This window comes from Anas platyrhynchos, chromosome 2 (assembly GCF_047663525.1).
Source record: "Anas platyrhynchos isolate ZD024472 breed Pekin duck chromosome 2, IASCAAS_PekinDuck_T2T, whole genome shotgun sequence".
Classification (NCBI taxonomy): Eukaryota; Metazoa; Chordata; class Aves; order Anseriformes; family Anatidae; genus Anas; species Anas platyrhynchos.
The window spans coordinates 118,070,185-118,086,575 of NC_092588.1; the positions used below are offsets into that span (position 1 = coordinate 118,070,185).

The 16,391-nt window shown below is 40.9% G+C and overlaps 1 protein-coding gene across 1 annotated transcript in view; it reads right to left on the reverse strand.

The window, feature by feature from the left end:
- Nucleotides 1-5,155: 5,155 nt before the first annotated feature.
- Nucleotides 5,156-16,391, reverse strand: part of CMC1 (C-X9-C motif containing 1) — a 37,266-nt gene continuing 26,030 nt past the window's right edge. The window contains exons 3-4 of the mRNA XM_038174373.2: nucleotides 6,765-6,855; nucleotides 5,156-5,416 (exon numbers count right to left, since the gene is read on the reverse strand). Of these exons, the coding sequence (XP_038030301.1) occupies nucleotides 5,302-5,416; nucleotides 6,765-6,855 (206 nt within the window). The 3' untranslated portion in view covers nucleotides 5,156-5,301. The remainder of the gene's footprint in view (nucleotides 5,417-6,764; nucleotides 6,856-16,391) is intronic.

Here is a 16,391-nt window from a genome sequence, read left to right on the forward strand (position 1 = left end):
AATGATCTTAAAATTGCTTGCAAATACACGGGGAGGCTGTGGCTGTAGGATAACCTTTGTAATGATGGGTGTTCCTTAGCCAAGGCACTCCATGGTCTGTGTGGTTCCAGGCACTTTTTTTCCCTGTGGAATGAGTGCTTCATGTGATGCCCATCCTCTCCTGTTTCAGTTTGTCTAGCAAAGTTGAGAGAATGCCTCTCGGATACCTTCTATTGTATTAGTGAACAGCATACATAAATAATGTTTCCTGTTCACCAGATAGTGGTTTTTATCTTTCTATCATCTTGCTCACGTATAGTGGCTTGTCTGTGATTAATGGAAATGGTGTCAGATGCTGGAATTTATTCTGACCAATGAACACAGCTGACTCAGGGGAGTACAATCTCTTGGAAAGTAATAGAACAAAACCCAATATGCATAAAACAAATCCAAGTCACTAGGCTTTAGCTGATAGAACCAACTACCTGTGTAATAACAAAGCAGCAGGAAGCATTTCTCATGTGGCTGCATAAACTACATGGTATCTAGTTCAAAAGTAGCTTACTTCTTGGGGCTCCCCACCCCATCCTTACAGAGATGGATTTTTTTTTTCTAAGTATGTTATTCAGCAGCCATCTGCATGATTAATACTTTGATTTGTGCAATGAAGGAATTCTACTGTGTAAGATTTTTAATAAATTATTTTTGTTTGAAATTGGTTTAACTTATAAATCTCCTTCTAGTATTTGGCACAAGAACTGTTACTTGGATTTGATTTCTTGATTCTGTAGAAAGGTCACTCCAAATACAAAGGGTTTGGGTTGAGGTTCATTCTTCTCAATTCAGGGTGGAAATAAATGACTGCTTCAGTGCATGGTGGGAGAGGTGTTCTCTTGGAGATTGGAACTGAGGGACCTGGTTACCTTAAGTTCTTGGGTGTTATTGGGGTTTCACTGCTGAGTCTAAAGCCACCCTGGCAGCCTGTCCTGTGTGATGGGGAAGCTTCATTTTCAAGCTTTTCTGCAGTGACTAAGAATTTCCAGGCTTTGCTTCCAGCTCCTGGTTTACCTGTGCTGCTTACTATGTCGGAGAAGGGGCCATGGAAGGAAAGCGATGTTTGCTGAGAGGGACTTCAGAAGTGCTGACATCTGAGAGAAGAGGGCAGCATCACGGAGAGCTTGCTGTAGGCAGCATTTCCAATCCAGTCACTCATTGCTGTGGCCAAACTGCAACATTTGAAAAGGAAGTCCCCAGATCTGCAGCCACTTGGGAGCCGGCTGGCTTGTGAAACATCTGTTGGTCTGAAGCATACAGTCAAATTTTGACTCAAGATGGAAAAGTCATTTAAATCCATGCCACTAGTGGCTTAAGGTACCTCTTCCATTTTCATCATAGTGACAGCAAATTAAATGCAGAAGTAGCCGTAGTAAAGGGGTTGTGGTGCTTTGTGTGCTTTTATTACATAAAGCAGTGACATTGCACAAGGTAAGGCCCAAAACCTTCAATAAGTGTGTAAAGTGACTAAAAAAAATCACTTGCATGTGAGCTTGGAACATTTTAAAACTTCACCTACCCCATAGTTTTGATAATTTTTAATTTAAGAAAGCACTAATTCCATTCAACAGCAATGAATGACAGCTTTTGGGCAGGACGAGGTTGTTGCTTTGCACGTTTAAGGGAGCATATGGCAGGCTGATGAATATGTATTTGGATGTTTGGAGACATGGACTAACCTAGCAGCACAATGTAAACTTCCACTGTAACTTGATTAATTTTAACCATTTTAAACATCTAGAAAGCCTCCCTGCCAGTTTTGTGGGTTTTCAGCTGCTTCGTTTTCCTCCTATGCGAAAATATCCATAGGGAAGAAAAGCCAACTCCCAAATTAGCTGTAATGTGCTGTCAAATTTTTACAGCTGGAAGAAGGTGAGCGCTGTGCCAGACATATGGTGGAGGTACAGGAAAACAATAGCCATGGCAAAGAATTCAACACAAGCCCATGTAAGCATATGAACTATACTAGAGATGTAAAACAGATTTAATCAGATTTAATTTCAAAAACTGCAGTAGACTTGGGGGATCCTATGGTCAGCCACCTGTCTTTTTAATGATGTTGTGGCCTAGTAAGGGAAGAGTGAAAAGCTTCAGTAGCTGAACAGCTCGCCTGCGTTTTATTCTGCTCTTCGGACAGGTTCAGTGAACGAAAGTGGTGGAAAAAAGGTAAGGTGTTTCCCTGTTCCTTTGTGCAGCACAACTACAGAAATAAGTATGTTTTTTAATGGGTCAGACTTTTGCTTCTCTTTGTAGGGGGAAGAGTATGCAACTTGCAGTTGCATGAACGTGGCACAATGAGAGAAGTACTTCTTTATTATTATTATCAGCACTAAAGGTAAGCCCTCACTTTCATTTTGTTGCATATTCTCAAGTCCTGCAAGCAGCAGTTGAACCATTTTTGTAAAATTCTCGTCACTAAGTGTCGTGACGTGAGCTGAAATCGGTGCCCCTCGGTCTGTTCCCTTCCACAGAGCAGAATTCATCGCGTTGTGCTTTGAGATGAAAGCTGAAGCATTCTGAGCAGCAAGGCAGTGCAAGGGGCAGTAACTTGTGCTGAGGGTGTTTGAGCAGGGCGTTTGATCCAGGGGAGAGGCACGGCGAATAACCAGATGCTTACTGTTCCTATAACTAGAAGGAGCGCTTATTTCAAATGTATTTGAATATCTTTATGGACCTGTAAACAGAACACAATCTTGCAGGCTCTGCTTGATGAAGAGTATGAGGAAGAATGCACTTCACTCCATTACTGCTTTATCGGTACTATCGATGCTTTATTGCCTTGGTTAGAATCTAGGGCTGCTTCCTGTTAACCTGAGTAGAAAGGAGAAGCTGCAGCCGCGATGAAAGCAAAACCCAAAGCATTTACTAATAAGAGTTTGTCACTTCAGAGTTCTCATTCCTTCATTTTGACTTTAAATAAAAAGTGAAAATGCAATTAAAACACAAGATACCGCACAAGACGTGACGAATACAAAGGTGTGAAATCAAGAATTCAGAACTAGGAAACATCAAATCAAGGCCGTGGGTGTGTTGGAGGAAGCTGATGCCAGAGCCCAGCTCTAAATGCCACAGCAAAGGAAGAGGTGTGAGAACCCAGTTCTTACACGTGCAACTATGTAGGTAAAGTGAGTGGGTTACGGCATGATTTAGTAGGTGCAATTTCAGGCTTGTCAGTAGAGTTTCCTTGGCAAGCAAGCACGGGTGGTTGCAGTCGTGCATATGAAGCACGTATAAAATGGTAGGGGAGTAATACTTGCAGGTTAAACAGGACTTTGTTCTGTTATTGGTGTAAATTCTACCAGCTGTACCAGTCACTGCACTGGCATTCCTTCTCAGTGCTTCTTGCTAGGCCTGAAAAGAAGGAACACCCACGCTGCTGGTGTTCCTGTCTGTAGTGAGCAGTGGTGGTACAAGCCTGAGTGAAAGCCAGGAGAGCAAGGTGCTGGCAGCACAGGGCACTGCCTCTATGAGGATGCTTACCCCAGCCCAAAGCATGTCTGTCCAGGCTTTTGCCAAAAATGATGAACACAAACCTCTGGATGGAGAGCCTCTAGTGTAGTAGGTCTTCCTTCACATTGGAGTAGCAGAATAGTTGCTGACTTTGAGATATAACTAAGTGAGGGTTAGCATCTATCTTAGGGTTCCTCTGACGGAGGAAAAAAAAAGTAATTACAACTAATTGATTTGAAATGCTTCTTGTTTGTTTGTTTTCCAAGATGCTTGCACTAAGATGGACTAGAGTTTTATGGACTACTTTCTTACACATGTAAGAAACTCTACTTTCAAAAGCATTACATGTGTAAGAAACTCTAGTCCATAAAACCCCCTATAGGTCCGTAGAACCCATTCTGTGTTGGCTACTTGTAGAGCTGGGTGTGACTTAAGCTTGCCTGGCAAGCCAGAATGCTGTACATCTTTTAGTCTTTGTTTCTCAAGCATTCCCTAATCCTCCAGACAATCCGCTATCTAATAGTGGAAGCAATATTGTTGTTGTTATTGTTCCAATAAAGGGCAAGGACTACACTGCAATGTTACCATAAATACTTTACATCCATACATCTCAGAGGTTGGTTTGCATTTCCCACTTGAGTAGCTTTGGAGCAATACCAGTTTTGTGGCAAAACAGCATGCAAAGTAAGTCAAATAAAAAAATGGCAAATATTACTTCTTCAGGCTAATTACTGCTTTTAAAACAAGCCACGGTTGTTACAATGTAACTTTCATCATCATAGTCTTTCCTTACCTGTAAAGAAATGTCTTATTTTGGGGTATCTTTTGAAATGGTAATATGAAGAGTTTCACAACGCCAGTCACTGTACCCTCCAGTGATGCATTTGAGAATTCTCCAGTTCAGCAGCTTCAGTTAGCTGTATACAAAAGATCCTCTGTATACCTCTCTTTTTGCAGGGACTTTGTTATACCTAATTTTTGCACCAAGATGAATGGATGTTTAAGAACTGACCAGCATCTTCAGTTTATGTACTCATCCATTAATAATTTTGCAAGTGTGGTCACTTACCACTTTTGAAAGATGGAAGCGTGTATGATCATCTCCATGCTGAAGAATGAAAGTGGGGGAGGATACTGCTCTCCATGATTTTTTTAATGTATTTTCTGCCCTCAGTGTGTCTTCTCCTATTGTCAAGGAAAATATAGATTGGACAACTCCTTTCTTCTGGAGCTGAAGCAGCGAGGCATGGGGCAACCCTCTCTTCTGACAATGCAGAGTCAAACTATGAGTCATAGCACTTGAGAAAGTAAGTAGTATCAGGCACTCATTTTCATGAAAATGGTGAAGCAAATTGGTCCAAGGAGCTTTTCCCTTCTGCATTTGCTGCCCTTCTTGAAAGAACATGGAGAATGTTTCCATCTACCCTCAACTTTGATGAGAAAATACACCAATTTCAGTATACACCTCATTTAAAACCACTTCATACAGCTTAAATTATTCACCCTAAAATTTTTATGTAGCCTGTCACATACAACTAGATAAAATAACAAACAGCCTTTCAGAATTTAAAGCTTGTGACAAAGTCTCAGGTCCAGAGGGGACCTTTGTAATTTCTCTTGCGAACCATGAGAGCATGCTTTATAGCCTTTATTACAGAAAGTACAAAATGTAGACCTTGCAAGTTCAGTGATTTTATTTACATCTCATTTGTGGAATTTCAGCTAAATTCCACACAGAGAAGTACTGATGATTAATAAGAAATGTTTAAACCAAGTTAAGTTGGATATAAAATTTGAAAAGTTCATTTTAAATTTTAATTATATATTTGAAGTAATCTTCTGTTTCTTTTTCTTAATTCCAGTTGCTCTGTATTCTTCTCTTTGCTTCAAATATTCTGTTTTGCATTCTTCGTAGAATGACGGATCAGAATAGCTACAGGACAAACAAAATACTGTGTTACATATTAGGATATGGAACAGATACTACATGAACAGCACTCAAAACTGATCTTCCTTCCACACCCACAGAAATTGTCTGCTTTCAATAATGTGTGTCTGTTGTTTTTTTTAGGAAGCACAGAAGCAGTGAAACTTATCTTCCTAAAGCCTAAATACAGAGTTGGTCTGCATTCTCTTCTAGCAGTGCTCTCTCTTGAGGCAGAGGCCTTTCCATGCTTATGCACTGAAACCATAAAGAAAGCAGAGAAAGGGAAATACTTCTGATATTTGAATGAGGCCAAATTATTCCTTATTATTTGCAGTTAGCTTCTTCAGTATGAGAATCTACTAGATAACATGGGTATTTTTATACCTGAACAGCTACTCTGGGTTTAATGGGAACAAGGTTAAGTTTATGGCTTCAATAGTAAACATGTAGGGCCTTGGATTGTTACATTTAATTCATTTTACTTTTACGTTTAAATACATTTATTCAAGCACTAAATAAATTTTCCACAGCGCATGCTTGGTTTTTGTGCTGTGTTTTTTTTTTAAACAGGCAGAATTTACCACATGGACTCATAGACCACTGAAACTGAGCAACTCCAGGAAGTTCTTGCTGCAATTTGGCTTGAACACTTGCCTAGCTGCACAGGTTTTTCCATCTATTCCCAACCACTACTTTAAAGGCTTTTTAACATGAGCCTCTAGTTGAACAGGGCAGGACATGCATTCCACCCAAAAACTACCTCTACCCACATCAAGCTCAAAAAACACCAACCCTCACACTAAGAAATTCAAGAATCACTTCAGGCTGATGGCAGTGGGGCTAAATTGGGACTCAAAATGAGTCCCAAATCCACTGTGGGTAGCATCAGGTCAGCCCCTCTAATACCTTAACAATTTCCTAGTGCTGTTCACAGCAGCAGCAGGACACTTTCAGAGCAAAGACTAAATATTGAAAGACAGATCAGGAAGGAAAAGCAAAACAAACTTATTCTGTCTCAATATGGGAATATGAACAAAATACAAAGGTGCTTCTCCTGCTCCCATCCCCACATACACAATTCAGCAGGGTGCATACAGGGCTATGTCTCATCTGAGCTGCTGAAATGCTGGCTCCATTACAATTGAAATGATCAAGTCCTTCTAGCCAGTTTTATTAGTGAAATAAAGCCTTCTCAAGTACAGCCCAGACCATCCCATTTTTATTCTAAAGCAAAGATCCAGTTTTCAGGAAATTACCACCCAGCTCACAAGCAAAACCCTTTTGAGATTTAGAACTTAATTTTAGATCAGTACAGCCAAAAATATGTAGCAAAACAAGCTGGCAAGGGACTTACTAGCCAACCAGGCAGTCCTTCAGTGCTGTGTTCTCTTTCCGACACTTCACCACCATGAGAAAACCGGTTTCTTTACAGCATTTAGTAAATGCTAGGGAGGAAAAAAAAGGACAATTGGTAGGAAAATATAAAAATAAATAAATATTTTACATTATTTCAACTTTATAATTGTTTTAATTAGATACAATATTATCTATAAATATAAATATGTTTATAAACTCTTTGTATGTTAATACTATTCAAATTCCAGAACAAGTCAGTGAGATGCTGAAACACAAATAGTTTGGGGGGCTGGGAGGGGACAGGAAAGTCATGCTTACGGCTGTTTTTCATCTGGGAGTAACTCAAATATGCCTCACTGTTACCAGCACCCTGTACGGATGTTTCCCTAAATAATAAACTAGGTAAGAGTGAGCTGCTGGTCCTACCAGAAGATTTCAGAGTGTTTTGTTCAAAGGAGCCTACGTTAGTAAGCACCAGGTAGAAAAAGACAAGCAGAGAAAGCCAGTTGTCCAAGATCAACCAGTGACCAAGCCAAGAACAAAGTCCAATCTACAGTGTCCCTTCCCAGAGTTCCACCTCCTTCTCCTCTTCCAAGCTCTTCCTGGTAGTTATCAAGTATGCAAAAAGTTGAGGACAAACATTGCTACATTCTTAAATATCCTTCATAAAACTTACACCTTTGCTTGCTGCTCCTAGCTCGAGCCTGGGCTCACCCTGAGCGTGTCTGCAAGGCCTGGAGATGAAGCAGGATTTGGCTTCATTGCATCTACCCTCTGCTTCCCTCCCTCCCCCACGTATTAAACTTAATCTCAACCCATGATTTTTATTGCCAGCATATGCCTATATTAGGCTTTTCATAAAAAACACCAGAAAACCCTTAACCTTTTAGTGTCTACTCAAAGTCTTGGTGACTGTGTGGCATCCTTGCCCTGCCAAAATTGTATCTTGGCAAAAAGTGACGTCTCACCACCAAGTATGAACGTATTACCATTGAGCACTTTGACACACACAGCAACTCACGTTACACACTGCTTGCACCACCACGTTCCACTTGAAAATGTACCAGATCAAAGTATGGAAAAAAAAAAAAAAAGGATTAAATTAATTGGTTAATTACTAGTTGGAAAGACACGGTAACCTGTGCTCAAAGGTACCTATTAACAACCATGTTCAACTTCTCAGCCCTCCTTTGGTATCTATTTTAGTTTTAGACCCCAAATCACCTTAATACACAATTTTGAGGACACTTCTGAACAGCTGAAGCTTATGAAGCAGCCTAACACTATGGGGAGCACGCTATTAGGTTATCAAAATGTTTCTTCGACTTTTAAAGGTGACTCTAACATTTTTCCTGTTGTTTCCTGGAGCGTTTAACATTGAATGTCCCTACCTCAGCACCTCAGAAATATCATACCTATTATCACATTTCTAAAAATGCCCTTTGTTTCTCTGCAAAAAACATCGGAAGTCTTTGAAAGATCATGGTTCAGCTAGTGACCAGCTTCATTTCTGCTCTCTACAGGCGCTTCCTTAAGTGCTGTGCTGTTTTTCTGTAGTAATCATTCCTCCTGGAAGCTGTGAAGTAAAAAAAAACACCCAAGACAACAGGAGGTCCCTCTCACTTGTTAGCTCAGCAGCCTTGATTGGCTCAGGGCGTGATGTCCCCGTGAACAAAACCTGAGCTGCAGCTGCAAGCATTCCCCTGCTCCAAAGTCCCCGCTTGCGGTGCGCGGTCGGGCAAGTAGAAAGCGCTGCTGCCAAGTGATAAAACTGCTCCCAGCTATCCAGCTTCAGCAGCGCTGATGCCTAGTAACGGAGGAAAAAAATGAGCAGGTTGAAAGGTATCAGGCATCCCCTTACGAGCACACAAAACTTAAATCATTTCTCTCATTTCCAGCACTTTGAAATCCCTTTGACAGCCATGCGAGGACTGTGGTGCAGGATGGGTTTAGGTGTAAGTGTTTATCAGAAACCTGGAGAATGTTGTTTTAATTTTAATTGTGCTCTGCCTTGCTCACAACTCTTTCATGAAACAAAGCAGCTCGCTGTTGATCAGCACAAAGTATCACAGCTACTGGCCTGGGGAATAATCTCACCAATAGCACACAATAGCTCCAGATAGCATCTCAGACCAAGAATTCATCTCCATCTCCGTAATCTGACCATCACCACACATTCCTCACTCGGGCAATGCCTGCATTGTAGACCAACACTTCAGGGCGCAGAGCGACACGCCACAAAAGGAGCGGGTACGCAGGATGTGATTACAAACCCATTGTAGCTGAACATTTTAACAGCTACGAGCAGAAATCAGGGCTCTGGGGACCCCAGCCTCGAGCTCCGAACGAGCCCGTTTGCTGATACCGCCTGCGATAGGAAGAACAATTGCTCTCAGGGCAGAATTCATCTTTGAATAATCGCGGGCACAATCCCACCTTTACACCCTTAGCAAGTAGCTTTCCATGACTCTACAAGCTCATGCGGGGAAACACCATTTTCTTTCTCCTTGCCACAACAGACCCTCAGGTAGCGGTGAAACTAGAAGCAAATTTGGGTCAGCCTGCAAATTCAGCGCAACAACACCAAGAAATGGAGCAGGTTTCAAACAACAAACAATACCAGTTACACCTCCATCATTAGGAACTGGGGCGTTTTAACTTTTCTTCCCAGTATGACAACTGAAATTGATCCACGGCTTTAAAGAGATGAGAAATCAACACAAACTGAAATATTATTTCCAAGTTGGCAGTGTTTGATTTAATCAAGGAAGAACAATGACCATACACATCGTTCTACACTGCTGGGAGTTATTTGATGCTTGACTAATCCAGACCAACAGCATATTATTATTTGCACTTACCAGAGCCAGGCATCTCCAGCCAGTACTCCTTCCTCTCATCGTGCTTTAAGAGACACATGATGGTGTTAACCTCCTAAATACTCGCCCCACCACTGAAAGCTGCTGAGCATGGAAACTCAAGCACAGCTTGGCCTCTATTCACAGCTGACAGAGCTGATCGGCAGCACTAGCTGAGAAGCAGAACAAGAGGCAGCACAAGCTAAATAAAATGAGGGATGGAGCGAAAATGCCTTGCTGGCAGAAAAACATCAGCTTGAGCTCCTCAAAGCTCTTGCAAAGAAAACCCTACCACTCGGCTCCTGTGATTTTCAGGGACAGATGTGAGGGCCTCGTGTCACTGAGCAGCCCTTCCACAGACCGGCTGGGGAGCACTCGGGCACTGAGAAGCACGGGGAAGCCACCAAGTCCTGACCCCAGCAGCTGCTGACTCCAGGCCTCCACCTGCCCAGCATCGAAGAGCAGCGTTATCCCAGCTCCAGCTCCTTGAGAAAGCAGGGCACAGAAAACACAGGGAAGAAGAGCTGCTCTGTAGGTCCTGGCACACGTAAAGTCACAAGAGAACAGAAGTAGTTTTTAAAACCCTTCTAAAACTATTGCTCAAGGTGTCTCAGCCAACTTTGGTTTTGTTTTATTAAACTTTATCCTGTTTGTAAATTCTACATGAATAATGTTGGAGGCACAAAGAATTATTCTTGAATGTTTGTCCCTTATTTAGTATGTTTGATGGATGATTAAGAACTGTGTTAGGTTACAGAGCTCTCTTTTTGTTAAGATGTCTTTGAGAGCTAGAAGACTGACACAGTGAAGAAATTTGTACATAAAAATCTTTACAGCCCTTATAAATCTTTGCTAAAAAATAGTCAGGATTTTAAAAGATTGTTTTTCCTTATTAATTTTGAATAGCTTCCCCCCACTCTAATTCTGCTTTATAACTGGACTACGAGATAGTATGAGAAACAGATGGAAACTGAAGTGAAATTGGGCAATAGTTCATTTATCTCAGGGTAAAGGCTAGATAAATGATTTCCCCATCTATCCAAGCAGGCAGAGAGGCACATGCGATATTCAACACATTAAAAGAGATGATTTTCAAACTTTGAAAGATCAGATGCATTACCAGAAAGTTAGTTACAACAAGGTTGGTGGAGGTCCACCACCAGATGTCATGGTACATACAATACTAAATTTAAAGAAAAAAGAAATAAAAGGGAGAGTACTGCCCATTTTTTCTCTTAGAACATATTTATAGGTTCAAGAAGCATTTGCTTCTGTATGATGAAAATAAAAATTTGCAGGAATTTGACTTGAAGGGCCAAGCCAACATCTGACATAACTTGTCACAATTCTGCAACATAAAGATAATGATTTTCTTCCATACCTTTAAACCAGATGCGGTTCAATTCGACATCTCAGTGTCTGCAGACATGTAAACCGGGGACAAGAAGAATGCAACACAGTATGTAAGATGCAAGGGCTCTTTACGTAGCCTACCACCACCTCCTCTAACCCTCACGTATATAGAGGCAAGCTGCTGGTCTCTTCCCTGTGCTGAATGCAAAATGAAATGGCAGTATCTGCACTTCGGACTGCTGCAGAAGTTTTGGTTGCAAACACACAAAGAAATAACTTCATAGAGAATAGTGCTTAGAGCATAATGCTCTATCACAAGCATTAAAAATAATGAGAAAGTTTTGATTTTCTGTGATTTAATAAAGGGGAGCAACCAGCAAACAGGCTGTATTTGTAGGGAACTTTTACATAACATTTATTTTTTAAACTTTTTCCTTTTTTAAATCAGGTATTTATGTCCATAACATTTATTTTTTAAACTTTTTCCTTTATTAAATCAGGTATTTATGTCTTTAGGCAAATATGAGAGTCTTCCACGTGCAATGCAAGAGAAGAACAAAATGTGTTTGTGAGTTATCACCAGACAAGCAGCAGCATGGAAACTGGTGATAAAACAAAGCTATGGGATTACTATTTATTTTTTTTTTTAAGTGTATAAACTACAATATGAAAGCTGTTTAAGGTTTTTTTTTTTTTTTCTTTTTGCAGACTCATAACAACACGCAGCACTTTGCTATTCCCTCATCTTGCAAAGCATTGTGCAATTAATATGATACTGAACTGCCACTTCTCAATCATTGTGTATCTCTTTTCCACATGTTCTTGTACATAAAATAAATGAAATATTCCCCATTATCAAGATAAATTGATCCTCTCGGGTCTGGCTCTAGTTTATTTAAAGACTTTACAATTTTACTACTTAAGAGAAAGTCCTACAGAGGTGTTATCTCACCATTTATATTTTCGCAACACTTATGATACTGCTATCACACTCTTAAAATAAAAAAATAAAAAAAATAGCTTGTATCATGATCCAGACCAGCCTTATGCTCTACTCCTGGGGTATTTTTTTTCCCTTGCAAAAAAAAGGAAATCGTTTTATCCAAGGTTTGGATCGGTCCTGGAGCTCTACCACGGGGTGGAGAAAAGATTTCCAAGCACAGGAGGGATTTGGGGGTTGATGGTAGGAGGAGGAGGAAACAGTTGTGTTAAAACATAAACGAGGACAAGATTTTAAAACCTCTGTTTATAATATTTGTACAAAATCATTAAAGTGACACAAAACTTTATCAGCAACATTTTACGGCGAAGTTATTGTGCTTTTAATTTTGTACTAAATTGTGATTTCTTCGCTTGTTACTTGGAAGATTATTCAGTATGCAGAGGGTAGATCACTGGTGCATTTAATGAGCCAGAGCAAGTAGTAGGATGAACACGAGAAGATTGTTTTACATAGCAGAGTACAAGCTGTTTGATATTTCTAACACAGTACAAAAGAAAGCTTCTCTGTAGATTGATCATGGTTCAGTTAACATCACTGAATATCTAATACCTCCAACTCAATTAATTCTCACCTGATTAAGATCAGTCTGATATTCAAACTAAATCATCTCTCCAGTCAAGTAGAAATCAATATTTCTGATTTTACTTTTAAATTACAATAACAAATAAAATACGTGCATCGTCAGTATGCCAGGAGAAGCTTTCCCATTCTGGTCTACTATGGCTTGCATAACACAGCTGATTAAAGAATTATTCTAATTTGAGCAACAATATATATAAGACTCAGATTAATTTGAATAGAGGGAGATAGCATGAAATAATTAAATGCATCTTATATAGGGCAAAGAGAAAATTGACATAAAATAACCTTGATTCTTTCAAGTGAACCTGTTATCAGATCAAATACTTTGTCTCCACAAATATTCAGCTGATATAACACACAGTCATATACTTTCCCTTTTCCTGCCCATCACCACCTCCCCAAAAAGCTGCTCCATTTCAGCTTTTCCAGCTCCAGCACGCTGCCAGCTCTGTACTGGGGCAGATGATCCATGGGCAGTAGCAAACACTGCAGGACTGGGAAGGAGAGACGGTTCCAGGGATCTTAGAGAAGGGACATTCACCACGTTAAAGGTATCTCCTCCTGACCAATCTTCCAATCTTCTCCAGAGCACCATGGAAAACCAGCTTTGTCTTAAAATATACAATGCAGACAGGATCCTCCAATACACCACAGCATACTCTGAGCTCCTCTACGAAATGCTGAAAAAGTCACTCATCTTTAAGAGGTAAACAGAAAGCAAGAGAGCTGTCGGGAAGGCAGACAGCACAACTGTGACATGCAGAGGAAGAGTAGTTTCCCCCAAATTAGAAACTGTTTCTCTAAACACGTTGCCTTGGGGAAGAAAATGTGTTACCAATATCCTAGAAACAAATCTGAAGACTCTGCTCCAGGGGACACTCACAATTAGAGATGAGAAGATGACATACTGGATCAGACAAAGGGCCCAGCCGTCCTGCATGCTGTCTTTCTCAGAAGTCAGTAATAGCTGCTTCAAAAAAAAAGGTGCCAGAAAGTCTACATTACGGCACAGCATTTTCTCAAGTGAAGTTTCTTCCTAACCCCTATTGACTGTAAGCTTGGCTTGTACCTTGAAGCACAAACTTCTCACATGCCTTTCAAAACACAATCACTTGCACAGTACGTCTACACTGACAAGTCTCTGAGAGAAGAGAAAGAAGAAAGATGAAAAATCTTCTCCTAAATACATCTCCTAAATCATCTCCTAAACACATCATAGGTAATACAAGATCCTGCCTATGGCCAACTGCTCGTACCTGGGTCAAGAGCACTTCTCTTCTGAAATTAAGGCCTACAAGGGGCTTTGCAAAGGAATCTAGGAAATCAATGGCTTATTCAAATTCTGTTCTAAAATCCGTGCACAATTTATGTTATTGTTTTTAAAGAACAGTACCGTGCCAATTCTGATTATTACAAGGGCACGTAGAGATGCTCCACCACTGCTTGTATCAGAACCGATGCCATTGCTCAGCTGTTGATTTACATTTCTTACAGAAACTGTAGCAGGGATTTTGTTGTTTTTAAACCTATCATTAAAGACTGAATTTATGGAAAAAAGGTTAAGAAACTAGCACTGAGGAGTCATAAATAAATCAATAAAGCAGTTCATGACAAAGACATAGTCCCATTTCCACATGATGCAGAGGTTTGTACTTGGGGAACCTCTTTCCCTGTCACTATCCATGCTGTGATGTCTAAAATTTGCTCGCATTTAGACTGAGAATTGTGGATGTTTGTTAGAGGTACAGCCAGAAATCCTAAAACAAGGCACTGCCCCCAAACAGTAGGGAAGAACTTCTGTACGTCCCTTCTTCACAGAAGATCGTCGGGGCCTTTTCTTCTAAATTTCATACCGAGCACTAGGAAACGGTGAATGAAACTGAAAAGCAGCAAGTATAAGAAAGATGCAAATTGTTACATTTTAAACAAAAATGAAGACAAAGCCAAGAACAGTAATTCAAGCCAGCACAATTAGTACAACAGACAATAGACAACTACTTAAACTGATAATGAAACCACGCCACACTGCAGTAATTAGAGTTAGAATCAGAGTTGTCAAATATATATATACACACACATCTACATACATACGCATGTGATCTCATGGTATTTTCAGCAGGTTTTAGTTCTGCTGCTTGGACAAGGACAGGCCGGCTCTCCTCACCGTACCTTTGTGTATCAGTACTGCATGAAACACGTCTGATTCAAACAGCTTTTGTGGGATGAGGGGTGGAAAAGTTATAGTTTTTAATTTAATAGGAACTCCGAATGCACAAATGAACTTGACCAGTGGAAATGTTTTAAGTAACCACAAAGCCAGAAGATATATTTTTTTAATACACCTTAAAATGTAAGATGTCTTTATTCATTAGAACCTCAACAGAACATAGACTTAAACAGCAAACAGAGCTTTGGCAAAGAGGATGCCTTGAAATACCTACTCATTAGTTCGGAGTAGGCACAAGCTTGACCCACGTCTGATCTCTTATCCTGGATTTCCAGATTTGTCAGCTTCTTCTGTTGTTTTTGTGTGTATACACACATCTGTAAGTGTATATACATACAAATACATACGTATGTGTGTTCTGCCCCAGACACAGGACTACAGCACAGCAGCACCAGTAGGAAGTTCTAGCAAACCAGCTCCGAAGAAGCTAAGAGGCAAGCCCTCCTGCTCCTGGCTAGGTAAGACACCCAGAGCACAGCATTAGAGAGAAGAGGGTTGTGTCCTCAGAAAGATGAAGATGAGAGAAATTGCAAGGGCACAGCTACTACGTGTGAGGCTTTACGGTGACTGTGCTTTCTCAGGCAAGGGAGATTGAAGTGCTCAGAGACAACAATCTGCTGGGCAGATTCAGACAGATTTTTCAAGACAAGCAGACCTCTTTTTTTTTTTTTCCCTCCTATTGAAATTTAAAAAAATAAATAAATCCTTTTAAGCAAAGTAAAAACATTCATGTGAAACAGTTTACCTGGGTAAATGACGATTTGCCTACAGAAGATACTTGCTTTAGGAATGTTCTTGTCAAGTGCAAGCACTTCCTTACACACAGGTCCGGGTAACCCCTGCCCAGCGAGCACAGCCACCCAGTTAAACGATGCTGGTTTGTAACAACTGCTTTCTTTAAGACTGCCTTGATCTGATTTTCCTCCCAGCCTGCCGTAAGTATCCCTGACATCAAGCGTTACCGTACCAGGCACTGGAAGAGGCAGAACTGGAACAAATGCAAGTTCCCCCATGGCTACTGTCTGTCACTGCCTGCTCCTATCTGAACGAGTGCATCCGACGTGAGCAGCGCAGGGCAGCCTCGCCGCTGCTCATCCTCCCTTCTCCTGCAGGAGCTGCTGAGCCACGCAGGGACAGCTGAGAAGTTAGCATCACAGCTGAGTAAAAGCAACAACATCCCCCTCCCTCTGTCCCACAGTGACCGACTCCGGAGCTGAACTCTGAGTTTCAATAAAAAGATTTATGAAGAAGACAGACTCACCGCCTGGCAGAAGCAGCAGTAGTGTCCTTCGACCACACGGTGGAGATAGAGCAGGTCATTTATGTAACTCGCAGGGAGGCTGCTCCACAGCTGTTCCACCAGCTCCAGCTTACAGCAGCCTGTTTCGAGATGCATTTTCCCCCCCTCAGTTCAATTTGCTACATTCCCAACCATACGATCTTAACTCCAAGTTCAAATACCGATTTTTATGATCATTACTTCCTCCTCTGAATGAAACACAAAATCCTTTAAGAAAAAGCCAAACTGATTTCAGGCTTTCAGCCGGAGGGTGGGGGCATACAGAACAGGGCCAAAATTGCAGCCTGCTGCCAAATCGAACA